Genomic DNA, 27,879 nt, shown 5'->3' on the forward strand with positions numbered 1-27,879 from the left:
AAAAGAACTAACACAACTATAAAAAATCATTTGTATCCAAATGTATTTTCAAGAAGATTTCAAGAACTGACATAGGCATAAAGAAAAGGAAGGAACTGAAACAAGTATAAACAAGTCAGTTATAGACTGACCTCAATGTGAAGTATGTTAAAAAATATTTTAGTAGTACTTTTAAAAAATGACTGAAGTTTTTTTCTTTAATTCAACTCTTCTCAATCATCTTGATATATCTGTGAGCTAAATTCCTACATTAAGGCAAAAAGCTCATTTTAAATATTCATTTAATTAATGAATTCTGTTTCATTTAAAATTGCTAATCCAGGGAAAGAGTTTTTGTAAAAATCGTTTTATTGCTACAAAGGGAAACATGGTCACAAAAAGCCTTTAAGCGTATCTTAACGCAAATTACTATTCAATGTCCAATGCCGTAAAAAAATACACAGTCAGAGCACAAAATACTTGCCCAATTTATCTCTTCCAGGGTAAGTATTCAAAACATTAACGCACACTTGAATATATACTCCCAACAGCAGCATTTAAGTTCAAATGATTAGAGTAGATATACTAACAATACATATCTGTTATCCTTAACACCAATAAAGTAATAAAAATTAAGCTTAAAAATTATACAAACAATTTATCTAATCTAAGTTTGGTAGCTATAAAAACTAAACTAAAATAGTCTTACCTTCATTTTATTAAACAAATGCCGAACATTTAGAAATTATATAAAACAAATCTGAATGTGTGGAATGCATGCAACATGGGTGTTAATTCTCATATTTTAAACTATTAAAATTCTTACCCTTTTCCATATTAGGAGAGAAATTTAAAGCTTCTTTTAAATCTGACTAATACCTTATATTTAATTTTCTTCAGGTTGGTCAACAGGGAAGTCGACAGGCTCTTCCTTTGCTTCTTCCCCCGCTGCCTCTCCTTCCCCCGCTGCCTCTCCTTCCCCCGCTGCCTCTATGTCCCCTGCTTCCTCTGGGTCTCCTACGCCCTCTACTCCTCCTCCTTCTCCCACTTCCTCTGCTTCCTCCACTTCTTCTACTTCCTCTACTTCCCCCACTTCCTCCTCTTCTTCCTCCTCCTCCTCCTCCTCCTCTTCTTCAATAGGTTCATCAATCTTTTCTTCCTCTTCCTCATCTCCTTCTATTTGTTGATCTTGAGAATGGTCTTGAATTTCAAAAGGATTCTCACCCTAAAAAGCATGAGGAAAAATAGCTTTTAAAATCAGTACATTCATTTTTGTTATCAGTGAAATTTTTATTTGCTATAACATTAAAAATACAATTTGAAGCTTTTTAACTCATGACAAATTCACTAATTGTTCAGTACCTATTTCCTACCAATTGTGGGTATATAGATTACTAAAGTCACTACTTAACATCCCATAAACTGGAATGCTTAAAGGCCACATTTTCCTAACTGAATTTCTAAAATCATATGTATATGACAAAAGCAATATGGGCTTGGTAGAAATAAAGTAGATAAAGCAAAGATTTATGTTCTACTAAATTACACCAGGATTCAATGTACTACTATGGTAGGATCTCTTTAGAACACTCAAATGAAAATCAAGTCTTTTTTAAAATTCAAATGAATGAAAATCAGGTACCTATTAGATATGCCTTACTTTTACTTTAAAAAAGTAGATAAATCTTTAATTCACTATGGGTGCCTGGGTGATTCAGTCAGTTAAGCGTCTGCCTTTGGCTCAGGTCATGATCTTGGGGTCCTGGGATGGAGCCCTGCGCATCAGGCTCCCTGATCAGCAGGGGGTCTGCTTCTCCCTCTCCCGCTGTCTCTGCCCCTGCTCATGCTGTCTCTCAAATAAATAAATCTTAAAAAAAAAAATCTGTAATTCACAGATACAACTTTATTATTTTAAGGTACATAAATACTTGATTATGTGTCTGGATTAAGTCTCATAAACTAGACCATATCAGAAGGCTATATTAATATAGTAAGAAATGAAGAGGCAATGAAGGTTATTAAACAGCAAAGTTAAGCCTGGTGCTATACTTCACGACCCATCAGGTAGGAATGCACAGGATGAACTGAAGTCATAAGAGAAGAAATACCAGTGAGGTGGTTACTCTACTAAGCCAGGAAAGGAGTGTAAAAGATGCAGCGGCACCATTAACAGAATATGTAAATTAGGATGGGGAAAGTGGAAGAAGCAGATGTATGCTACATAGTTAGAATTTAAGATGTCTAAATGTCTAAGAGGCAGCTTTAAATTCACAACTCAAAAGAGAAGAGAGTTCAAAGTAAGACATTGAGATTTGTCAATTGTTTGCACAGAGTGAATAGTGAGGCCAGGGAAGTAAGCAGGATAAAAGGGCTGATGATAAAAACCCACTGAAAGTGCCTATACTACAGGGACAGAAGTTAGGAAAAAAAGAAAAAAAAATACTCGGTGCAGGAGGAAACCGCAGATAGTAAAATATTATCTGACAAAACAAAGTTTCAAGAATAAGTGACATATTAACAGTATCAAATGATGCAAAGAGGTAATACTAGAAAAGAATTGAAAAAGGTCACTAGAGTTGATAATTATTAAAGTTGAATGAGGGTACTTGGGGGATTTATTACACTATCCCCTTAACTTTCATATGTTTAAAATAGTAAATAAAAAATGTTAAAAAAATTTATTTGAAAATTAAGTCACCAGTTATCTTAGAGCAGTTCCAAAAGTATGATGTAAGTGTAAGCCGGACAGCAACGACTGCCCAAGAATGAATCGTCGTAATTTCCTCTAAGCTCTCAAAACCCACAGGCCCAAGTCCCACACTCTGAGACTTTAATTTAGTCAAGTACTAGAGCTCTTGCTAAAAACACAAGTTCCTGAACCAATTTCAGACATCCTGAATGAAAATTTTCCAGGGGAGAGATGTGGTAACCTGCACACTTCAGAAGCATTTCACGAGATATTAATGAGAAGTTTGGAAAACTCTAACTCAGAAGCTCTTAAAGAGGGCCTAGGCAGCTTTTTGTTTGATTTCAGCTTCACAAGGAATTCTAATTACATGTCTCCAGTTGAGAACTACCAAGTTAAAGAGCGGAAGTAAAGAGCACAATGCAAGGTAAACTACCTTCCTAAGGATGGTGATAAAAGAGAAAAGGTAAGATGGGAAGGGGCAGAGTAGGAAAAGTGTGTCATTTTTAGTTTAGGGAACTTAGAAGCATGTCTGTTTGTAGAAGAATAAAATAATAAACAGGGAACAAGTAAGATACAAGCAAGGAGAGAGAAAACTGATGCAAACAAGAATACAGGTCAAGGGCAAAAAGGGGGTATCTTTCTTCACAGATAACAATAAAGGTGAGAGTAAGGTACATAAATCTAATGCAGGAAGGAGAAAACTTACAGTTCACATCTAACAGTCTCAATCTCCCTAAAGCAAGAGAAGTGATAACATGGGAAGTAAAGAGAGTAAGGATGACATCTAGATATGTTAAGAGTGGAAAAGCTTTGAAACAGTCACTGTAGGAAGCACATTACATTGAATGATAATAGGCAAAGTTAGTGTGAACTGCAGTGAAAATCTAGCAAACACAGTATTGGCACAATTCCATGACATCTACGGCAAGACAGTTAATAAAGCTGACCAGAAGGGCGCCTGGGTGGCACCTTTGCCACCCTTAACTTTGTTAAGTGTCTGCCTTCGGCTCAGGTCATGATCTCCAGGTCCTGGGATCAAGCCCCGGCATTGGGCTCCCTGCTCAGTGGGGAGCCTGCTTCTCCCTCACCCTCTCGCTCCCCTTGCTTGTGCTCTCAATCTCTCTCTCTCTCAAATAAATAAAATCTTTAAAAAATAAAAAAAAAAAACCTAACCATGGCATAGTGCTGGGAACTGCTAAGTGGCAGAACAAGTAAGTGAGGAATTTTAGAATGGCAGCACTGCATTGTTATAAGGACTGACCATGAGTATCCAGGCCAGAGCGTGAAGGTAAAACAAGGTGATACAGTTGGAGAATTAGGGGAAATTGACGAACTGATTATTTTCATGGGACAAAGATTAAAAAAGATATTTTGTCAGACGGAGAACACTTAAAGATTAAAGAGTTTTAAGTGATGAACAGAGCTGACCATGGGCAGAGGATGTTCTGGGGAGTAATAGCAGGGAACAGAGCAGATAGGAAAGCTGAACAAAGGGATATCACTGAGTAATGTGACACCAGTGCTTCTTGAAATTTAACATGTCTCAATGCTTGTTGAATTTTAACATGTCTATGAATCAACTGGGATCTTGTTCAAATGAAACTGCATTTCTAATGAACTCCCAGGAGATGCCAATATTGCTGGTCCATGGATCACATTCATAGTAAAAAAATTCTAGAAGAGTTCTCCTCAGTTCAGGTACTTTCTCCACAATATGCACATGAGAAAGACACTCCCACCAGTGATGTCTCTCATTCCATGAAGTGACTCTCAAGTGTAGCTTGAAAAGTCTACATAGAAACTCACATTTGTATTCTTCCCTCATTAACTATTACTTTCATACATCAATAGAAACCATTATTAACTTCTCAAAAGTTTGTGATATAGCAAGGATAAAAATCTCATTTTTCCTCATTTAGCAATGGTGCTCTTACCTTTTTGATGCCATATCTCCCAAAAAATTGAATTTCAATTAGGGCTGCAGTCACTATTTTTTTGTTGTTGTTGTTGGACTGCATTACTCTGTTACAATTTCTGCATTCACCTTTTAAAAATGGTGCCAAGAATGTAGTAAAAGTGACAAATATGACAAATCAGAAAATAGGACCCTCAGGAACAAGATGAAAGAACTGAGATTTATTCAGCTTGTAAGTCACTTGGTTGAGGTATAAGTTAATGGTCAATCAGGCTTCTTCACAAAGTACCTGTTAATCACTACAACAGCCAAAATAAACTTCTCTAATCCACAAAATCAAGATTTAGTTACAAATGTAAATAACAGACTTACAAATTTTCAACATAACAGCTCTCTTCAATGTAGAATGATTTTAAATGAGGTATTATTTTACAAAGACTCAAAAGCTAACCTCTAAAATGCATTTCTGTTAATTTCCTGAATAATAGTAAATTCTTATTTGTACACTAAGTATATATAATATGTAAAGAATTTTATGTAAAGAAGGATTACCACAAGAGCATATGGCTAAAAATCCCAAGAAGCAGTGTGCCAGGTCTACCTAACTGTTCACATCTGCGTTTACTAACATTCAGGGCAAACCTCCTCCTGGCCTCCTGATTCCATGAGGGAGCTTTTTCTGAAGCAGCATACCTGACTTCCCACTTTTGCTCCAACTTTTATCCAAGGAAGAACAACTTAACCAATTAATATGCTTGGAAGAAGAAACTGGGCATGTACAACTTAGTCCTTTCTGGGTCCCCTCTTTTGGGTCTTCCTAGCAACAGACAGGGTGCGTTCTAGTCTACTGTAGGCCAGGCCACGTGGTAAACCAGGGGAAGCCTACTGCTGTCTAGATGAACCAGTAACAGGGGCTGGGGAGAGGTAAGTTCATCTAACTTAGAAGTGAAATAAAAAAGGTCCACAGTAACCACACACGTAAGACATATCCCCAAGTTGTCCTTTCTTTAAAAATCAAGAATAGGGGTACCTGGGTAACTCAGTCAGTTAAGCATCTGCCTTCCGCTCAGGTCATGACCCTGGGGTCCTGAGATGGGGGCCCGTGTTGGGCTCCCTGCTCAGCATGGAGTCTGCTTCTCCCTCTCCATCTGCCCCCTGCTCATGCTCTCTCTCTCGCTATCTCAAATAATAAAATCTTTTAAAAAATAAAATAAAATAAAAAATAAATAAATAAAAATCAAGAATAAAGCTGACATTTTGATCTTCTATCAGACTCCTTCCCGCATATCTCTCAAATGATCCAGAGTGAGAAAGGGATAAGAGAGGAATGGCTTCTTGTTCCCTCACCCAAAAAAATCCCAACAATTAGGAAAAAGGATGTTTTACCTATATGCAAGATATTAAGTAAAAGTCCTCCTAATGTTGCACTATATTTAGACATCATAGTTACTATGTCACCATTCAATTATAAAGATACTACGATACAACCTAAAAAGGTTTTGCCGTAAAATCTTACCTTAACAAAACGTTCGTATCGTGCCTTCACTATTGGATTATTTAAAATGCTTGTTGCAGTCAAGACACTTTCTCTTTTTATTTGCTCCTTATACGCCTATGAAAAATAGAACACACTGAGGTACTTGAAAACCATACCATGAAAATATTTCTATAATTAAAACAACATTGTATGCTCAAATTCTTAGATTTAAATGATTTACGTTCTGGCAAATTAAGCTATAAAGCAACAACAGCTACTGTGATACAATCTAAATCATCCATGGATTAAAACAATGAAGATTCAATAAGCCAATCAGACTCATTAAAAAACACTGTCACCAAATATGATACATCTAGATCTACTAGATAGCTGCTTTCTCTCCTTCCTACTCCACATGCGCGTCCCCCTGCCCCAACTCTTCCAACTACTAATTTTCATGCTATCAAAAAAGAAAGAGAAATTTTCCATACTGCTAGAGTAATTAGTCTTCCTCTGGACTGTAGTTAGCGTAAGACTACATTATATAAAGGAGGAAAGGTAATAATATGGAATGTCTAGTTGCCAAAAAAGTGTCAAGGGAATATCAAAAGAGAAGAGAAAGTACAAAGATTTTTAAAAGATTATACGTGCTCAAAGTGTCTAACAAAGTCTGAGTTAAGTGAGGATCAGATCAATACAAAATATGAATTTAAGACTCGGGTATGTTCTATTTAAAACTTAAGTCTTTGGGGGCACCTGGGTGGCTCAGTCTGTTAAGTGGCCGACTCCTGATTTCAGCTGAGGTCATGATCTTGGGGTCCTGGGATTGAGCCCGGGGTTGGGCTCCACACTCAGCGTAGAGTCTGCTTCAGGATCCTCTTCCCCCCACCCCTCCCGCCCCTGCTCACTTGTGCGCAGGCGCGCACATGTGCATGCATTCTCTCGCTCTCTAAATAAATCTTAAAAACATAAATAAAACTTAAGTCCCTATTATTTGAATTTTTAAATTTGCTTCTCAAATGAGCTAGTTTCCCACAATATAAACACTTCTTATTTTAAATAAACTGGACTAAATAAAATCAACCAATACAAATGCAGAAATATGCCAATCAAAAAGAAAACAGTACATTTTTCCTAGAATTTCTGAGTAAATTCTATTCAGAAACGTAACAACAGACAATAACTGATAATACTAGTTTATTTTTCCCAGCCGTCAGAAAAACTTGTTATAATCAAATCTTTCTTTTTTGATCTAAAACACACATACACACACTGTCTCTCCTCATAAAACTATTTTGTACAAACTTAAAAAAGTGTTCATGAGAAGAACAATTCAACAGCTATGATTTCCTGAAGGCTTACACTATCTAAGCTTACACTACGTAAGGCTTATACTAGGCAGGCACCATTTTAAGTGTTGTTTATACTTCAACTAACTTTATCTTTAAACAGTTATGCAAGAGTAGAATGATTATCCATCTCCATTTTACAGATAAGGAAACTTAGACAAAGAAAAGTTAATTTCCTTGCTTACCACATGTTATATACTGAACCAGAATTCAAACCCAGGAATTCTTGCTCCACAGCCCAATCTCAACCACCATGCTTAACTACGATGCTACGCTGCCCCTCTAGGTAATCTTTATAGTTTTTTACACAGGAGATTAATAGGCTGTATGGAAGCAGGTTAGGTGTGAAACAATGGCCTTTAAAGGACAATAAAGGATTGATGAATAATTCAATGACTTAATTAAGATAGATCAAAACTTACCTGCTTCCCTTTGATATGATCAGGAGATTTTAGGTGCTGCTGCACAGAGCTATGTAAAGCAGGGATATACACACTGCATGCACTGCAGTGAACAGTCTCTACTTTCATCATGTGATCATCTGCAGTAACACCTACAAAAGAAAGCCAGTTATTAATAAAAGTAATGATTTACATATTCTTATTTCTGACAAAACGAGTTTTTATAATTTTGTTTCCATGGTTATTTATAACCCCTTCTTCCCAAAAAAGGATCGAAGTATGTAAGTTAAGTTTTTCTACCACATCTCATAAATCTACACATAAAGATTAAAAATATGGATAACAGATAAAATTAGAAAGTATAATGACATTATATTTCCTAATCATGTTATACAATCATGTTCTGAGGCCTAAAAGTCCATCCCCTAAAAATATAACATAAAAGAAGACAAATGTTGATTTTTTAGTAAGAAAAGAATTTCCATAATAAATGTGGGTGGGCAGGGATAGGAAAAAAGATGTCAAGATTGGATTGACAAGAAACAAAATACATGCTGGATCCTGAAAACTGTGATCAAGATTTATTATAGGTAAAGATATAAATATATGCAAGGGAAAGGTGTGAGAGAAAATGGCACTTTATGGGAATTGCAAGTAATTCAGTATGGCTGGGGCACTAAGAATAAAGAAAGGACAAAAGAGAAAAAAAGACCAGGGCCTATACCATGGAAATCTTTGCATGCCAGGCATAGGAATTTGAAATTTATCCTGTAGAGGATGGAGAACGAGCTAAAATTCTTGAAGTAATATAAATCATGCAGTAGAATTAGAGATAAGAAAGACCGGAAGTATGGAAACTAGTTAAGAAAATAATAACTGCCAAGAGAACAGATAGAGATTTGAACAAATGTAATATTTAAAGAGGTAAAGAAGCAGACCTGAAAGATATTTAAAAGACAGAAGTGATAAGATACAATGTTACAGATATAGTAAAATAAAATTACTTAGGGCTAACTTCATACTTCTAGAAGGCTTTGATCATGGGGCCACCTTCCAAGGTAGATAAAAGACAGGTCAACAGGGTTTTTGTTATTTTTCTGTATGGGGTGGAGGATGCTCAAAGAGTATACAAATTTTTTTGATACACGGATTTTGTGAGACTGCTAAAGAGAGAAGGCAGTGGGCAGTTGGATGTTCGACACTAGGGTTCAGAGGAGAGATCTGTGCTAGGGATATAAATGTATAAGTAATCAACATATAGGTGTCAGTTTGATCTCTGCAAATCGATGAATCATGAGGAAGGAATACAAAAAGAGAAGATAATGGAACTAAGGAAGAGCAATAGGAAATACCAACTTGTAAAACCCTCATGGAGAAAGAAAAGCACAAGTAAACAACAGCAAGGGAATAAAGAACATCAGGACAGTGATATACCACAGAATCCAAGGGAGGAAGCACATTCACGAAGAGGAGTAAAAAATGCTGCTGCAGAAGTAAGATCATGATTCAGAAGAACCTACTGAAGCTAGTGTCAGAAATCTCCATCAGAGCAGTTTCAGGAGACCACTGGTAGCAGAAAGTGTTCTACTGTGGAACAGTAGTGACGGGTAGTGAACAAACAGATCAGTGTGGACTATGCTTAAAGAAGCACGGTTGTTCAAGGAGAAAAGCAAGTTCAAGGAGTTAGGGAAACTAGTGTCTGTTTTTCTTTTCTTTTCCTTTGTTTCTTTGGAGAGTTTTTTTTCTTTATTAAAGATGAAAGCGTAGGCTTCAGAAACAGAATCAAAAAAGAAAGAAAGACTAAAAAACAGAAGAGTTCACTATTTGCGCAGAAGAGATGAGAAGGAATAAAACAGAAGACAGATGGAAGAATTCACTTCCATCTAGAGTAAAAGCTGGTTTTTCTTGTAACTGAAGTGAGAGACATAATGGTAGATAGTGATAAGCTTATAAGCATGAGAAGAGGAAGTCAAAGTTCATTTCTAATAACCTACTCACGGCTACCACATTTGACTATGAACTCAATCTAAATTATCTAAAATAATTTGTTTAAATACTTACCTTCCATAACATCTTTTTCAATTATTTTAACTACTTCTGTTTGATTATTTGTCTGTTGCTTACGAATAGACGTTTTCTTGAATTTATTCACCATACATTCCTATAAAACAAATAGGAAGAAAGCCAAAAAGTTTTCAGTGAGCACTTAGAATGTGCTTAGCAGCAAACTCAGCCTATGGAAGATAACATGTGTTATAGAAGAACTAATATCTGTTCTCAAGGAGCTTACAATTCAGTTGAAAAAGACGATCATAAAATACAAAGAAATTACTAAAACACTTATAAAAAGTATTTGCTTTCAAAATGTATTTTATATCAATAATAGCCAACTTATGGAAAGAGCCCAAATGTCCACTGACTGATGAATGGATAAAGATGTGGTGTATACACACACACACACACACACACACACACACACACACACACACAGTGGAATGTTACTCAGCCATCAAAAAGAATGAAACTGTGCCATTTGCCATGACATGGATGGAGCTAGAGTGTATTATGCTAAGCGAAATAAGCCAGTCAGAAAAGACAAATACCATGGGATTTCTTTCACTCATATGTGGAATTAAATTAAATTTGGAAACAAAACAGATGAACATAGAAAAAGGGGGGCGGGGAGAGAGGGAAACAAATCAAAAGAGACTCAACAATAGAGAACAACCTGAGGGTTGATGGAAGGAGGTGGGTGGGGGATGGGCTAGATGGGGGATGGGCATTAAGGAGGGCACTTGTCATGATGAGCACTGGGTGTTGTATGTAAGTGATGAATCACTGAATTCTACTCCTGAAACCAATATTGCACTATATGTTAACTAACTAGAATTTAAATAAAAATTTAAAAAGAAAAAAATGTACTTTAGGCATAAAGAACAAGAGAAATCAAGGAGAGTCAAGAGGTCTTCTCAAGGCAGTTGAGTACTTAAGTCCTAAATGACAACTAGGAACCGGTTAAGGAATGAAATTACAGAAAGAAATGTCTGTAAAGGTACACAATTCTGCAAGGATGTGGAGGAATGAATGATCATTGTATTTCTAATCCCATAAAAATTCCATGCTTTTGTCCAAATTAACTGTATGTACAATTAGCAGTCTAGCTCTAGTCCCCTCCTTAAGCATCCCTGGCCCCAACTATCCTCCCCTTCTTCAAACCCCCCTGCCTACATACTCACTCCTGGCCCTTCAACTTAACTGTGCCATCTGTGGATATACGAGAGTGTTCTCTTTCCAATTACTGTTAGTTCACAGAGGGTGGTATCTGTGTCTTCGGTCCCTGCACAGCACCTTTTGTTAAGTATTCAGGAAGAACTGTTGAACTGGTGACCACACACTGATAATATAAAGGACACCAAACAGGCACCAACTCTCTGGCTCTGAATTCAGACTGCCACTTAACTGAGTCACTACACTGCTCTGAGTATGATCTTTCATGATAAAAAGGAGTTGTGCTGAGGCTCAAATGAAACGATGAATGAAAGTACCCAGCACAGCACAAGGTACAGAGTAGACTCTCAGTGAATGATGGCTGATTCTGCATCAATAAACAGTTGTTAAAGGAATCCTTTTCCTGACACCTCTGCTAGAAACTAATGTGAAAAACATAAAATCATCCCTCAAATTACAAATCTAAAATCTATCACAGAGGAATTCACATCTAAGTCCGAGCTAATATTTTTTAAGAACTCTTTAAGTAAACAGTAAACTAAATTTTTAAAAAGTTAAAATGGGAGAGAGATGGGAAACTGAAAAAGTAAAACATTAAGATATCAGATAAAGTGCTTCTCATTTTAAAAACAGCTACTTACATGCAAAAACTCCATAACTACTTTATCAAATTTGGTTTGTTTCTGAATATGATCTAGTGTTTCCTGGTGTGAGGAACTTTCCAGATGTAGTTCAATATCTTTTTCTTCAAACGTTCGGAATTTACAAAATGAACATGTGAATGCCATTCTATAAGGAAAAAAAAAGTTTTTCTTTAAATATTACCTTATTTACCTAGAGTTCATAAGACCATACCAATAAAACTAATTTTACCAGCATAAATGATTTCCTTTATTCCATTTTATGGTTGATCTAAATTTAGCTGAAGTCTTAAAAACCAGTATTTCTTCAAATACCTATTTGGACAAAACTGTTATTATACCACTCTGCATTTCTGGCCCACCCTGGAGCTTCTGGGTACAAATGATGGAATCAGTGGATCTACTTAATCTAGTCCTAAGCTATCCACTTCAAGCCTAGACTAATGAGAAAGCCAAAGCAAACGTCAAAAAAATATCAAGTTCCAAAAGTTCCCCTACTTATTTTATTTTCTGTTCCATTCTTAAGCTTGCAATCCACCAAGGCAGTATCAACAAAGCCAGGTGGAACACCAGACAGCCATAATTCACTCCCCTGGAGCTCGTGGGTGAGCAAAAGCCTGCCCTCTAGGGACCACTTCAGGATGACTGATCAGCCTGGACTAGGAGCCACTCCAATATGAATTTCCCTCTTTCCTCCCATAAAGTGTTCCTGCCTTATATATTCTTGTTATTTCCTTTTCCTTGAATCATGACAACCGTTTCTTAGCTGGTTTGTCTCCAGTCTCCATTTCCCAGTGAATTCTTTATACCACTGTTCTATTTATTTTCCTGGTTCAGATTATAGGATAGGATTTAGAGCCTACTCCTGGGTTTATAACCCAGCCCTCTCGTGTGGTGTTGGGCAGACTACTTAACTTCTCTGGGCCTTAGTTTTCTGATCTTAATGAGGTGAGAACCCTTGCAGAAGCACTGTGAGGAATAAAAAAAACCTAACATATAGAAAGCCCTTCGGACAGTTCATGGCACATAGTAATAATTCAATTAATAACTGTCATTTCCTAAAGGAGGCAACAGCACTTCAAGGCTCAAAATGCCAGCTTCACGGACTTAAGCCTCAAAAAACAAAGTCGAAACCCTGTTAGTTGCCATTTAAGAAAGTTTTTAATCTCCCCTCTATCTTTTTAGCTTTAACCACTAAATACCTTCAGCGGTGTCTGGCACACGGTATGTCTTCCTTATTTCAGTTAGATGACACTTTTCAACCCCCACTAGATTCATTTTCAATCTACACAGCTTTCCATTTCCTGAATGTCAACGAAACATCCCTGTTTCTTTGCTTTGGCCTCGAGCCATGCCCTCTTCCTGGGCTGCCCAACAGCTCCTACTGCACTCCTACCCTCCCTGAGTCAGCTGAAATGCCACCTCCATCCAGTTCCCTGATCTTCCTGCACTCCTACTGAGCAGTCATCCCTGGAAGCCACGTTGTACTTCTCTTGGGGCCCTCTCCCCACACACTGCTGTTCGTCTGCACCCCTCACACCCCGTCCTCTTCGCCCCAGGCCCCCTTCCTATTACACTCAAAGCACTCAAATATCCCAAAAGAACACATCCTAAGAGTAGCTATTTACCGTCACTCTCGCATCTTCCTAACTCAAAATAAAACTGCTCTGATAAATTAAAATAATTTTAGATTATTTTAAATGGCTCTTATCCTAAAAATGACAATTTAATTGAACTGACATTCTTTGGCTTATGTCCTCAGATTTATATTTAGACTTATGGAGAAAACAGCTAAATAAAAGTTCAGTTCTTTCATTTTCTCCAAGTCAACGTACTTATTACATAACATAGATATATCCTATCCAAAGCTACAATTTTTAAAGGGGGAAGTATTCACAGGGTAAATAGAGAAATTAATCTTATAATGTAAAACATCTCCAGATTCCTACACACCTGAAACAGAGTTCATTTCAATTTGTTTCCATCCCTGTCAAAAGAAGGAATTCTAGCAACAGTGGCAGAGATACTCACAAGGACCAAAACTAGCTGCCTCTTAAATACCAGAACTTCTTTTCATGAGTTAATTCTTAAATTAGCTTAATCCTATTGTTCACAGGGGCGCCTGGGTGGCTCAGTCGTTAAGTGTCTGCCTTTGGCTCAGGTCATGATCCCAGGGTCCTGGGATCGAGCGGAGCCCCGCATTGGGCTCTCTGCTCGGCGGGAGGCCTGCTTCTCCCTCTGCCCCTCCCCCTGCTTGTGTTCCCTCTCTCGCTGTGTCTCTCTCTGTCAAATAAATAAATAAAATCTTTAAAACAAAAAAATCCTATTGTTTACAAATTATGAGTAACAAATCAGAAAGAACATAGGAAAAAGTTATTGAAGCTGGACACAAAGATTATACAAATACAGCTGACCCTTGAACAACAGTGTTTTGAAATGCAGAGGTTCCCTGTGTGCAGATTTTCTACAGCACAATTCTGTAAATGTATTTTCTCTTCCTTAGGATTTTCTTAATATTTTCTTTTCTCTAGCTTACTTTATTGTAATAGAGTATATAATACATGTAACATCCAAAATGTGTGTTAAATCAACTGTTTATGTTATCAGTAAGACTTCTAGTCAACAGGTGGCTATTAGCAGTTTTGCAGGAATCCAAAGTTACACATGGATTTGTGACTGTGTGGAGGGATGGCACCCCTAACCCCCATGCTGTTTAAGGGCCAAGTGTAATACCGAGCTCACTAAAATCAAAGAGTCTAAGCAAACAAAAAAATCTGGGAATTCAGATGCCAGTGAATTTTCTTTTACTACATTTTACATGAATAAAATCAACGTATATATTAAAACCAAGTAGTAACCAAGAATATCCTGTTTAATGTGGAAGAAAACACAATTTAAAAAATATCTCCATGGAAAGGTCTGCAGATGCTTGTCTTTTAAAAATGTTACATTCTGAACTAACATAAAGTTTTAGACATCTAGAAAATTCACTAATGTGTAATATTTCATTCCCCTCATGCTACCCAAAACAAATTAACTTTTAAAGAGCAAAACTAGGGGCAGCTGGGTGGCTGTCAGTTAAGCATCTGCCTTCAGCTCAGGTCATGATCCCAGGGTCCTGGGATCGAGTCCCGTATCAGGCTCCCTGCTCAAAGGTGAGCCTTCTTCTCCCTCTGCCCCTTGCCCCTCCCTCCTTGCACACGCGCGCGCACGCACACACACACACACACTCTCTCTCTCTCTCTCTCTCACTCGATCTCTATCTCAAATAAATAAAAATCTTAAAAAAAAAGAGCAAAACTATATTCTGAATAGAAAATACACTTAATTTACTTTTTAAATTTTATAATCTTTATTTTCCTAGGATAAGCAGTAATTTAAGAGAAAGATGATGGAAAAAATATTAATTACTGTCCTTAAAAAATTTTTTCTTTTAGACTTTCTCATGATTATTTTACATGTTGTATATATCACTTTTTCTACTTCGCCTGCATTTTCTCCATGTTACTACAGGCTTTATAACCTTCATTTTCAACAATGGCCTACGAGCTCATAAAGGGAAGTATCAAAACTTACATACACTTGACCACTTGCTATCACTGGTATTTATTTCATGTTTGGAGCTATTACAAACAATGCTGTAATGGGCATCTTTTTAGATTAAACTCTTTTATACTTTTATATTATTTTCTTGGAGAGATCACCAACTAGAAAAAAAATTCAAGACATTTTTAAAAACTGCTAAATTGGGGCCACCCATGTGGCTCAGTCAGTTAAGCTTCCGACTCTTGTTTCGGCTCACGTCAGATCTCAGGGTTGTGAGATGGAACCCCACATTGGGCTCGGCACTGGGCGTGGAGCCTGCTTAAGATTCTCTCTCCTTCTCCCTCTGCCCTTCCCCTCTCCCTCTCAAAATAAATAAATAAATAAATAACCTGCTTAATTGCTTCCCAATAATTGTAACCATATTATTTGGTTACCAACAAATTATAACAGTGTGCTTTGACTGTTTCATTGTTAGTAAATCAATGTTTCTTTTCTCCTCACTAATAAAATGCCATGCTATGATTTAAATTTCCAGTTTATCTTACAGTGAGTTTCAACATTTTCCCGAAAATTATTAACTAGCTGGTGTTCCTTCAGCCAATCATGTACTGAGCATCATGTTTTCTTCCTTTTCAAAAAACACTGGTCGGGGGTGCCTGGGTGATTCAGTTAGTTAAGTATCCAACTCTGATTTCAGCTCAGGTCATGATATCGAGCCCCACATCGGGCTCCTTGCTGAGCATGGAATCTGCTTAAGATTCTCTCTCTGCCTCTGCCCCGCCCCCCAACTCTCTCTCTCTCTCAAAAAAAAAAAAATAATAATAATAATACTGGTTGGGTGATATTTATCTTAAGACATTAATCATTGTGTTTATAGTATTTTCCAAGTCTGTTTGCTTTCAAGTTTTAAATTTTTATTTAAAATAATGTGGTCATTATTTCCTTTGTAATTTATTCTACAATTTTTAAGCCTGGGGGGGGAGAAAAAAACTTCTGCAGTGAGTATTATAAATATTCTATTTTAGTTTCCTGTTATTTTCCATTTTGTAAGTTCTTTAATCCACCTGGACTTCATCTTCACTGGTATAAGAGGATCTAAACTATTTCTTATTATTCAGTTGTTCAAGCAATCCTTCTCCCCCCTATTTTTAAGCAATTCCCCTTTTGTTTGCAACCTCTTCTTTATTATATATTACATTCTTACATATAGCACAATGTATTTACAAGTTAATAATTCTATTATACTAATAACCTTTTTCTGGTATCACATATTTTTAACTATTATAGCTTCGTAATGTTTCAATTATCTAGAAAAGCTAGTACCTACTCATTTACTCTTCTTTTACAGGATCTTCTTTGGAATCAAGATTGACAACACCTGTTACATTTCTAAATATTTAGTTTTCCTATCCAAGAATATCACTATGTCTCCATGTACTCAAATCTCGAGAAGACTTTGTGGTTTTATTCATGTTATGACATGTATTTCTTTTTAAGAATACTGTATTTCCAGGTATTTTTTATTTTTGGATTACCATTGTGAATGGAACTCTTTTTTATATTTTCTAAGTAGTGACTGCACATAAATACCAAAAATCTTTGATCAAACCTTTTCATTTGACCCTCATGAATTTTTTCACATTCCGGTTAATGTATTTGCATTTTCTAGGAAACCATTTTTAATAAGACCAATTTTCAGACTCTACTAAGCACAAACCTGTATCCATCTCCGTATTTCTCACTGTTTTTTTCTCTTCTGCGCCTCTGTTTCTCTCGCCGAGCCTCAATTCGTCGCTTTTCTTCTTCCTCATTTTTAGGATCAGTTTTTGCTAGGATATCAGCAAAAGTCAAAACTAAAAATCATTTTTCCATTCTCCTTTTTCAGTTTCCACTTCATAAAGTATAGACATGCAAGGTTTACTTGCTGACCACAATCTAAATTAAACTCACCAGAAAAATCTGAGTTTGAGATTAATCAGTATTTCTGAAACTCCACTCATTTGAATACCATCATCATGAATTCAGTGCTTTAGATAATTTTTTCATGTTCATATGACAAACTACATGGTATTACAATTGTAGAAGTAAAACCGGTGAATCACCTAGTATAGTACTAATCAGTCATGAACATCAAAATTACCCAAAGATACGTTTTAAAAATGCACACGCCCTGGGGCGCCTGGGTGGCTCAGTTGGTTAAGCCTCCAATTCTTGGTTTCGGCTTAGGTCAGTATCTCAGAGCCTGATGCAGGCTCCATGCTAAGCGAGGAGTCTGCCTGAGATTCTCCCCTGCCCCCGCTCTACTCCTCCCCCCAGTTTGCACTCTCTCTCTCAAATAAACAAACAGATCTTTAAAAATGCACATGCCCTGGTGTACCTCTCCTTATTTAGGATGGAATCAGAACATCTATATGTTTTAAAAGGCTTCTCACATGATTTTGAGTCAGAGTTTTGTCTTGGGTGTTATATTTATTGTTGCGAGCTATTGTTGAGGGTATAGTATTGTCCCAATACACAGAATCCCCTTTAGACGACAAAGGGAAGACATTTTTCATGGTTCCTGATACTAGGAAAACGTGTGTTTCTTCTGGAAAATTAATTTGCTTTTAATCTTGTGGACATGACAACTCTTAGAGATAGTCACATTTCCAACTTTACATTGTTAAAAAATTTTTTAAAAAACCAGCTGACCGGGGCGCCTGGGTGGCTCAGTTGGTTAAGCGACTGCCTTCGGCTCAGGTCATGATCCTGGAGTCCCGGGATCGAGTCCCGCATCGGGCTCCCTGCTCAGCGAGGAGCCTGCTTCTCCCTCTAACCCTCCCCCCTCTCATGTACTCTCTCTCTCTCTCTCTCATTCTCACTCTCTCAAAATAAATAAATAAATCTTTAAAAAAAAAAAAAAACCAGCTGACCATAGTTTTATGAATTTATTTCTGGACTCTCAGTTCTGTTCTGCTGATCTATATGTCTGTCCTTGTGCCCGTACCACAAGGTCTTGATTACCGTGGCTTTGTAGCAAATTTTGAAATCATGAATGTGAGTCTTTCTATTTTGTTTTTCTTTTTAGGATTGTTTCCACTATTTTAGATGCCTTGTAATTCCCTGTGAACTTTAGAATCAACTTGTCAGTTTTTGCAGAGAAGTCAGGTGGAATTCTGACAGGGATTGTACTAAATCTATAGATCAGTTTGGGAGTATAACCACCTTAACAATGTTAAGTCTTCAGATCCATGAACCACTTACTTAAGTTTTTCCATTTATTTAGATCTTCTTTAACTTCTTTCAACATTTTGCAGTTTTTGAGGTATAAGTTCTACACTTCTTTTGTTAAATTTATTCCTGAATATCTAGTCTTGTTGATGCTAGCATGAATGAAATGGTTTTCTTAATTTCATTTTCAGATTGGCTCTTGATTTTTTTAACAATGTAAAGTTGGAAATGTGACTATCTCTAAGAGTCGTCATGTCCACAAGATTAAAAGCAAATTAATTTTCCAGAAGAAACACACACTTTCCTGGTATCAGGAACCATGAAAAATGTCTTCCTTTTGTCCTCTAAAGGGGATTCTGTGTATTGCAACAATACTATACCCTCAACAATAGCTCCCAACAATAAATATAATACCCAAGACAAAACTCTGACTCAAAATCATGTGAGAAGCCTTTTAAAACATATAGATGTTCTGATTCCATCCTAAATAAGGATTTAAGGAAGAGAGGTGGACCAGGGCATGTGCATTTTTAAGAAGTATCTCTGGGTAATTTTGATGTTCATGACCAATTAATAACTACACTAGGTGACTCACAAATCTAATTTCTACGATTATAATTACTATGCAGTCTGTCATATGAACATGAAAAAATTATCTAAAAGCACTAAATTTTTAAAAAATTGGCAGTACCCTAAGCCATAGCAATTATGTTTTCTTACTTACTGGGTGATTTGCTGAGGCTCATCTTCTCCACAGGTTTTGCTAGCTTGGGTTTCTTGATAAAGGTTCCACCAGGCTTATTAAATGGTTGCATCATTTTTCTCTTTATTCCTCTTGCGGCAGCAACTGTCACATTGGTGGGTTTGTTTTGATAGTCAACAACAATTCCAGGTCTATGAATGCTTCCAAAATCACTCATATGCTGCAAATTTGTGAAATCAAGAAATATTAGCATAGTATCCAAAGATAAAGTAGGAATTCACACAAACTTTACGTGTTATCTATCTAATAATTTTCACCTGAAAACTCCCCAGAATGTAACTAAATTTTACATGTCACTCTGAATAAACACATTGAAAAGCTTTGAATTATTACATGAACTCAAATCCAGTGAATTAGTATTTTTATTTCCAGTAGAACAAATATGGATATTTCCTACCTATTTTTTTATTTGTACCATTCAAAATTACTTGAGATCATAAACAACATATGTGCCTGTCAGAATATTACCACTTGTACAACTCTCTGACAACTCCTCTTCAGAGTTCCTAATTGATGTTTTCCCATGAAAAGACCTTAAAAGACATCTTTATTTCACTAAAACCTGGCTTAAAAACTAAGATGCATAAAGAAGACCATATTTGAAGTCTGAAGTAAAAAAGATCCAGAAATCATTTGGGATTTCTCCCTGTTGAAAAAGGGAATGAGAAGGCGAGATGGAACATTAGTATGAAATAGGAGAGTTAAAGCATAACCATGCATCAACTTCCAGGACACACTTCAGATAAAGAATTACATCTGACGTTCCATTCACATTCTTACCTAGAGAAACATATTCTGACCCAGAAGCCCAAGAAGCGAAAAGTTTACAGACGAAGAGTCATGCAACCAAACGACTCTTGTGTCCCTTCCTCTTCTCTTGTCATTAACAAAATCCACTACACCAAGAGGCCACATGTCCACAGAAATTTATTCTGCTAATCTTACTTTTAGAAGATAAAGATTGAGGAGTAATCTGAAGAGAAGGATCCAATGGGAATTGTACAAGTGAAGATTAAAAAAGAAAGTCCTGTTGGTTCATCTACTTCATTAACAGGAGGAAAGAAAGAAAAGTCCATTCAGACTAGAATGGTGAACACAAAGTACAGGAATGCCTGTTTTTCTATCGTGAAAACAAAATTAATATTTGAAGTCTCATTAAGAAAAAAATCATTTGCCTAAAGTAATACACAGCATGGAAAATGTTAAGCATTTTTCAAATTTTCAAACTGGAATTGATTTTCAACTTCAAAACCCAAAGCCTACTACCCCAACAATTTTCAATTAACCTATAGTCACTAATTATGGTGGAATAGCAACATATCAGTTGCTTACATTTATGTATTATGCTTAGGAATCCCTAGCTAACCTAGTAGACTTGAACAGATTAGTGTTACCAGGTAATTTATAGAGTCACATTAGAAATACCTTCATTAATTATCCATTAAAGGTGCAATGCATTTTACATTAAGTAAAGGGTAACTGTTATAAATGCAAAATTTCTACACAAAAGTGACAAACTACACTCATGTACCAAAGGCTAATGAACAGTTAAAAACGTGTGCCCTACTACATTTTTTTTTTATCAGAAGTACTTTCCTCTGCAAAGAGAATATTAAGAGTAACTGACTTAAAAAAAGAAAAAAAAACATTTCTTACATTAAGTCAAAAGTACAGTATCCTTCATATGACCAAACTACAAAACTCCACATCTACATACACTTCCTAGGTAAAATTTCATGTCAGTCAAGTTACCTAAGAACCTAAGTCATTATCTTTATACTATGTCCTGAAATAAAACACTTGAAGACTAGTATATTTACTCATGTAAGCAATGATTTACAAAATATTACTTCCTAGGAAGGAGCGAGAGACATGTTTGTACAGGTAGGAACTTACTTCTCAATAGTAAAAACTAGTGACACGAGGGAAAACAGAACACCCAGGAATGGGACATATTGCAAGAGAGTGAGTTAGTCATTACACTGACCACAAATCATTCTACAACCTATGAAACATATCAGCTTCTTCACCATGTAATCATGGCTCAGCTACCCTCATCTATCACCAACTTTTAGTCCCTTGTGTTTAATGTGAAATATGGAGCTCTGAAGAAATTCTATGTGCTAGAGTTAGCAGCAAAGTATAAACATTTTATCATACATTGCACCTTTAACCTACTCAAAAACTCCAAAGGGTTCAATTACCTTTTACAATAATCCAAGAACTGTCCCACCAGCAAAACTGCTAGTGTTTACAAGGAAAAATGCAACTCCTTTTAACCCCTTTTAGACCAAAACCTAATATCCTCACCTTCTTAATAAAGGGAGATTTGGCAAAACTTATGAACAATCATCTCACACTGCCACTTATTTTCTGAAGTGCTGGAAAAACTTTTACAGGCAACCTAAAAATTGTGCTTATGATTGAGCTTTTGCTTCAAAATACACTGGGATGAACAGTGTTTATTCTAGATGAAAACCATGGTCTTGAAAGGGTTTAAAAGAGTGACTAGTGAAAAGAATCTGAAAAGATTCTGTTGTACTTACTCCTCGGCCTCGGCCTCTGCCTGTTGATGGTCCTCCAAAAGCATCATAGTTTCTGCTTCCAAACGTACTTTCAGGATAAGCAGGCGTTCCTCTCCCCCGAGAGCCTACAGGTGCAGGCTTCATATGGGGTGAAGAAAAACTGCTGTAGGAAGAGTAATTCTCTCTTCCTCTGTCCTCCATAAACCCAGGCCTCAATTTTGAACGGGAGTAAGGTGCTTCCCAGCTAGACCCGCCCTGGTTTCTACCTCCGAAAGAGTCAAGGCTATTCCGGTAGGAGCTCTCAAATCGACCACCATAACTACCTCCGAAGCGGCTTTGTTCGGGTTCATTAAAACCATAGCCAGATCTGTACAGATCTCGCCCACCCAGAGAAGACCTGGAGTCGTAAGACTCATAAGGTCCAAACCTGGAAAAGTTGCACAGTGAGGGAAAAAACAAAAGTAAGCTTACTAATGTTAGACAATTCAAAAGACAAATCATCAGATGACATTTATCAACTAAAATTCATTTATACCATACTGGTTTGCACAGTTCTACTTTTATTCACACCTGATTAGGGCTGGGCAGTTCAACATGAGACCAGATAGAAAGCTATCTGAGTCAGTTTTTAAATATGAATTGAGTTAAGTAAACCTTAGCTTAAAAATCTGCTTTGTAGCAGCTTTTCTATTTTATTAAAAAGATTTGTCTGTCGGTATTTAAGCCCAGCCCTAGTCTTGGAAAAAGTCATTTACTAAAGTTCACAAACTACTCAAACTTTCTTTGAATCCATCCCTAGTATTGGAAAATACCAAATATTTACAATATTTTGGCTTTCTATAGGGACAAAAATTGAAGACTACACTGATACAAGCTATTTGTGACACAAAAGAGATCCTTTTGCACCCCCAATAATCTATATCACAAAACTGCTTCATCGTGTCTATAGCAGTCAAAATTTGAAGAATTATCTCTGGTTATGAAATTTGATATCCTGCCCAACTTTGGGTAAGGTCAATAATCAATCCTCAGTCACTTTCTACTTGTAGACTAGCAAATCTAACAAATCTAGAAGGATAAGCACATAAAATAGAACATAAAAGTAAAAGACCACCAACATATACCCTCTGCACATAAATTATCAAGGCAGATGAGAAAGAATACATTTTAAGTCTTCAATTATTTAAAAAATTCTTTCCTGGCAGGAAATTATCACATAAAACTACGCTAAAAAAGGGGAGCACACAGTCTCCTCAAGGTTTTAATAGAGTCAACAGAAGAAACAAATCATCTTACTTCTCACAAATCCAAAGCATGGATTACAAAAGTTGCTTGATATCTTACAACATAGTTTTATAAAGGCCCACAATTACACATAAGATAAACAATAACATCTACATAGTTTATGCACAACACATTTACAATGCAATAGGGCAATAACGGATATATTAAAACATTTAAATGTGTTACATTATTTCAATTATTTACAGATCACTAAATAGAATGTACTATTTACTTCTGAATCCTGGTAACCTTATAAAAATTATTCCTCTTTCCAACTCTTTTTAAAAGATCTATCACATAAGCAAAATTGTTGTATCTGTTCAGTTTTTTGATTTTCCTCTACTATAAACCATAGTGGCACACTTGAAGCAGAAAGAAGGAAAGTAAGCATCATTCAGTCCATCCTTAAGGAATCCAGATCCTTCAACTTATGAAGAAGGAGGATAGTTTCAAATGTTACCTAACTAGTTATATTTAGTAGAAATATCTGTGCCTCAAAAGGTATACCCCCTTTGCCTGAAACGTGGTCACAACCCTAAAGCATACTATACTAGTTCAACTAGTGTTAAGCTTTACAAGGTATCAACAGTGAAATATAAAAACAATCTAAACTCTAGTGCATTAAAATAAACGAAGGCATAGTATTCATGGATTTGATACAATGCTCCTAGCTTAGAGCACCGTGTTTTTGGTATAAGTAGTACCTGCCAATAAATAACCTAGGCATGAACTTAAAGAACGTTTTATTATTACAATATGTTCTTACAACTTACTCTAAAATTGAAATTAAAAGAATAACTATCTTAAATGTTTCTCAGAAACTGAATGTTGCTAGACTGGTTCAGTTAAACCCATTCCAGTCAAAGACTGCTTTGCTGCTTTACAGAACTCTCCATATTAGAAAAGATACTTTTAAAACTGATAAAAAAAAAACTTCACAAATAATATTTCCAATAACATTTTTATGTCATTTGTTCAGAACATTCTGAATGATAAGGAGTTAAAAGTAAAAGACGTAAGAAAAAAAATCACTACTGAAGACAGAAAATTTACTCTATTGTATTGAAATGAAAATAGCTACTTGAAGTTTTCCTAAAATAATGTCTGTCAGTGACCCTGAGATAATTTTTAGAACCATTAATTAACACCTTTAAACATTTAAGGTGATTATTCAATACCAAATAGTGAAGTTCAAGTATCATAACATGCGTAAGGAATACTTAAATTAAAATATCCAGAATCTTATAGTCATCTAATTATTTGGCCAAGTGATTAAGCAATTTACCTGCTACCCCCACCACCACCACTGTGATTGTCCATGCCATATGACTGGTTTAGGTAGGAGTCCATGGATCTTTGACCCCCATAGGATCCATGGCCATAGTCACGGTCCATCCCTATAAAGAGTTTAAAAAGAAAAAAATTAAATGATGCTCACCTTTACTGGTACCCAAAAGAAGAATTTTTAGATAAATATCCTTGAATGTCAGACCTCCATAAGATCCGGGGCCATAATCACGATCCATTCCTAAAACAGAGTCAATAACAAAGGGTCAGTAAGATATACCATTCTCTTTGGGAATCTTAGCATAAAACATGAGATACTCACATCAGTTATCTGAGATAACAATCCAACAATAACATTTAAGCTAAACTCACACTAGACATGGACAGAAAAAACTCACAGAATAATCTACTGAAAAATCAGATTTGCTAAGAAAACTTAATTTTTCAAAAAAAAAAACTATCAACTAAAAAGTTCTATGTTAGAATTTTTTTCACTTTAGCCAATATTTATTTGATTAGGGTACTCCTTTAAGGTTCTGTATTAGGAATGACATAGTATGTAATCAATAATAAATAACTCCTACTCTCAAGAAAAGTCAGTATTTAATAATGTCAAAAAGAAAAATTTTTGTTTTAAGTATAGTTTTTGCATCTAACTGTCCTCAAAATGTCTAAAAACCCAGAAGCAGCCACATTTTCAACTAGTATAATTTCAATTTGTTCATATATTAACTGAAATAGACATTTTTATTTTATTTTATTTTTTTTAAAGATTTTATTTATTCATTCATGAGAGACAGAGAGAGAGAGAGAGAGAGAAGCAGAGGGAGAAGCAGGCTCCCAAGGAGCAGGGAGCCCGATGTGGGACTCGATCCCAGGACCCTGGGATCATGACCTGAGCTGAAGGCAGACGCCCAACCATCTGAGCCACCCAGGTGCCCTGAAATAGACATTTTTAAAAAAGTAAAATCATGGAGTAGGGGGCCAATCTGTGGTACTACGCCTGTAATTAATAACAACTCAACAAACATTTAAATCCTCAAATACTCTGAATAAAGGGAATGAATGTGAACTCTAGCAATGCAAAACACTAAAAAAAATTCTAATACATTAAGGGTACTGAGTATATTTTATTACACTGCAATTCCACCTATATCCCAACCTCTGACATGAAAAATACAACAAGAGGTGCTAAAAGGAATTTACTGATTTTAAAAATGAAAAAATTTAAAAACCATTTAGAATGTGTCCTATAAAGTCCTTTAAAATCCTTTATTACCATCCTCCCCAAATTTTATGCACTAATATATACAATAGTATACATAGAGCAAATACCTTAATTTGTATTTTTTTAAACACTAAATTTTAATTACAATCACTTACATATTGCTGGTCCTAACAACAACAATAATGACAACAGCAACAACTTCACAAAAATACCACGCAGAATCTTGCAACTTTAAAGCTGGAAGCAATCTTATTTTATAGATTTAAAGAAAAAATTCAATCTTATTTTATAGATTAGGGTGCTAAAATCCAAACAGATGAAATGATTTTCCCAAAGTTCAGTAAGCATCCACCCCTCCAGCTTTATCCTGTTGCTTTTACGTGAAACACTCTCCTCTAAAACCCCAAATATCTGCTTCTTGAAATCTCTTTTAAAGTCCGTTTCAAATACTAACCCTTTCAAGAACACTTTTAGTGATACTGTCTCAGTTGACTATCATATCTTTCTTCTAACTATCTACAAGTCTGTAGCTCTTATATGGTGCTTATGATACTCTGCCTTACATTCTGAGACTTGTGGCCTCATCTTAAATATACACTAGTCTTGTGGTCAGGGTCTGATTTTTATTAATTCTGTTACACCCCAGAGCCACAGTTCTCAAGGAATAGTCTGTTCACCACTGGGAGGTGCCAGGACCCTTTCAGGGATCCACAAGATCAAACTATTTTCATTAATAATACTACAACATTATGTGCCTTTTTCACAGGGTGACATTTGCACTGAACATGCAAACGCACTGGTACGTAAAACTGCTAGTGCCACAGCACAAATCAAGGCAGTGGCACCGAACTGTACTAGCAGCCAATGCAGTCCTCAACACGGCACACCTGCAGTAAAAAATAATAAAAGAGAACTGCCATCTCCACTTATAGAAGTCCTTGATGAAGCAGTCAGAATTATCAGTTTTATTAAATCGTCACCTTTGAGTACACTTTCTTTCTGATATTCTCTAGTAAAACAGAAAGTACACAGAAAGAAAGCAATTTTGCTGCATACCAAAGTAGCACAGTTATCTCCAGGAAAAGCCAGTGTGCAAGTGCTTCGTTAACTGAATTAGCCACTTTTACAAGGAAGACTATTTTTACTAGAAAGACAGACCAACATTCAAAAACTAAGGTTGTCAGACTTGAGCATATGGCAGACATTTTCTCAAAAATGAACAAAGTAAAACTGTCAGTTCAAGGAAAACAAGTAACAGTACGTGCTGCCAATAATAAAATTTGATCTTTCAAGTGAAATTTAGAATTTTATAAAACTTGTACGTACCAATATGCATAACAGAGCACAAAAAGTTTATCAATATGCAAAAAGTACTCGGGGCGCCTGGGTGGCTCAGTTGGTTGGGCAACTGCCTTCGGCTCAGGTCATGATCCTGAAGTCCCGGGATCGAGTCCCGCATCGGGCTCCCTGCTCAGCAGGGAGTCTGCTTCTCCCTCTGACCCTCTTCCCTCTCGTGCTCTCTATCTCTCATTCTCTCTCTCTCTCAAATAAATAAAAAAATCTTAAAAAAAAAAAAATATGCAAAAAGTACTAGTGAGCTCTTTTACATTGTTTTTTTTTTTTTATACTAAGACTTCCTATGAGGTATGTAATTTACATTTACGACACATCTCAATTTCAACTGTCCACATTGTAAGTGCTCGATGCAGATAATGGACCATATTAGACAACACAGTTCTAGACTAATAGAATAGTCAATTATTTGTCTTTAAAGTTGGTAACTTATGCTCATACTATCACAGATAGAGGGCAATTTTGAAATTAAAATAAAAATTTCAAAATTAAAAGCCTTCTTCTAAGCCTCATATTAAAAATAATCTTAAGGGGCAGCTCAGGTGGCCCAGTAGGTTAAGCATCCAACTCTTGGTTTCACCACCAGTCATGATCTCAAGATCATGAGACTGAGCCCCACCTTGGGCTCTGCACTCAGCACAGTCTGCTTGGGATTCTCTCTCTCTACCCCTTGCCCCTCCCATTGTTCGCGTGCTCTCTCTCTAAACAAATAAATAAATAAAATCTTTTTAAAATATAAATAATAATCTTAAGAGTTAGGTTCAGTTAGGTACACAAAGTAAAAAGTCTTGCATTTTGTTATTTCTGCCAATTCCAATTTTGAGCTCACAGAGGCTGTATTTGGACACTAAATCCTTTGTTTTTTATTCTGTGTGTTTTTATTTCACTACGGAGTCATAAATTACTAATATTTCTTGAACACCCACCTTTTGCCAGGCATTGTGGAATACACAAAAATTAAGAGAACAACCTTTACATGGCAATGATTTTGGCTTATTGTTCAT

At 36.2% G+C, this 27,879-nt stretch overlaps 1 protein-coding gene across 5 annotated transcripts in view; it reads right to left on the reverse strand.

Moving 5' to 3' along the window:
- Nucleotides 1-330: 330 nt before the first annotated feature.
- Nucleotides 331-27,879, reverse strand: part of ZNF326 (zinc finger protein 326) — a 35,054-nt gene continuing 7,505 nt past the window's right edge. For 2 of the 5 annotated variants that reach the window (XM_028087670.1, XM_088022362.1), the window contains 10 exons: nucleotides 24,500-24,535; nucleotides 24,293-24,404; nucleotides 21,745-22,150; nucleotides 19,160-19,358; nucleotides 16,943-17,054; nucleotides 11,680-11,827; nucleotides 9,872-9,971; nucleotides 7,832-7,962; nucleotides 6,100-6,195; nucleotides 331-1,204 (listed from right to left, as the gene is read on the reverse strand). In XM_028087670.1, coding sequence (XP_027943471.1) covers nucleotides 866-1,204; nucleotides 6,100-6,195; nucleotides 7,832-7,962; nucleotides 9,872-9,971; nucleotides 11,680-11,827; nucleotides 16,943-17,054; nucleotides 19,160-19,358; nucleotides 21,745-22,150; nucleotides 24,293-24,404; nucleotides 24,500-24,535 — 1,679 coding nt within the window. In that variant the 3' untranslated portion in view covers nucleotides 331-865. Of the gene's footprint in view, nucleotides 1,205-6,099; nucleotides 6,196-7,831; nucleotides 7,963-9,871; nucleotides 9,972-11,679; nucleotides 11,828-16,942; nucleotides 17,055-19,159; nucleotides 19,359-21,744; nucleotides 22,151-24,292; nucleotides 24,405-24,445; nucleotides 24,536-27,879 lie in introns of those variants that run through there. The other 3 variants (XM_028087671.1, XM_028087674.2, XM_088022363.1) reach the window with 3 other exon arrangements.

The sequence above is a fragment of the Eumetopias jubatus genome, unplaced genomic scaffold (assembly GCF_037043125.1).
Source record: "Eumetopias jubatus isolate StellerSeaLion01/CBP00866 unplaced genomic scaffold, mEumJub1_p1.0 scaffold_4, whole genome shotgun sequence".
In the NCBI taxonomy this organism is placed as follows: Eukaryota; Metazoa; Chordata; class Mammalia; order Carnivora; family Otariidae; genus Eumetopias; species Eumetopias jubatus.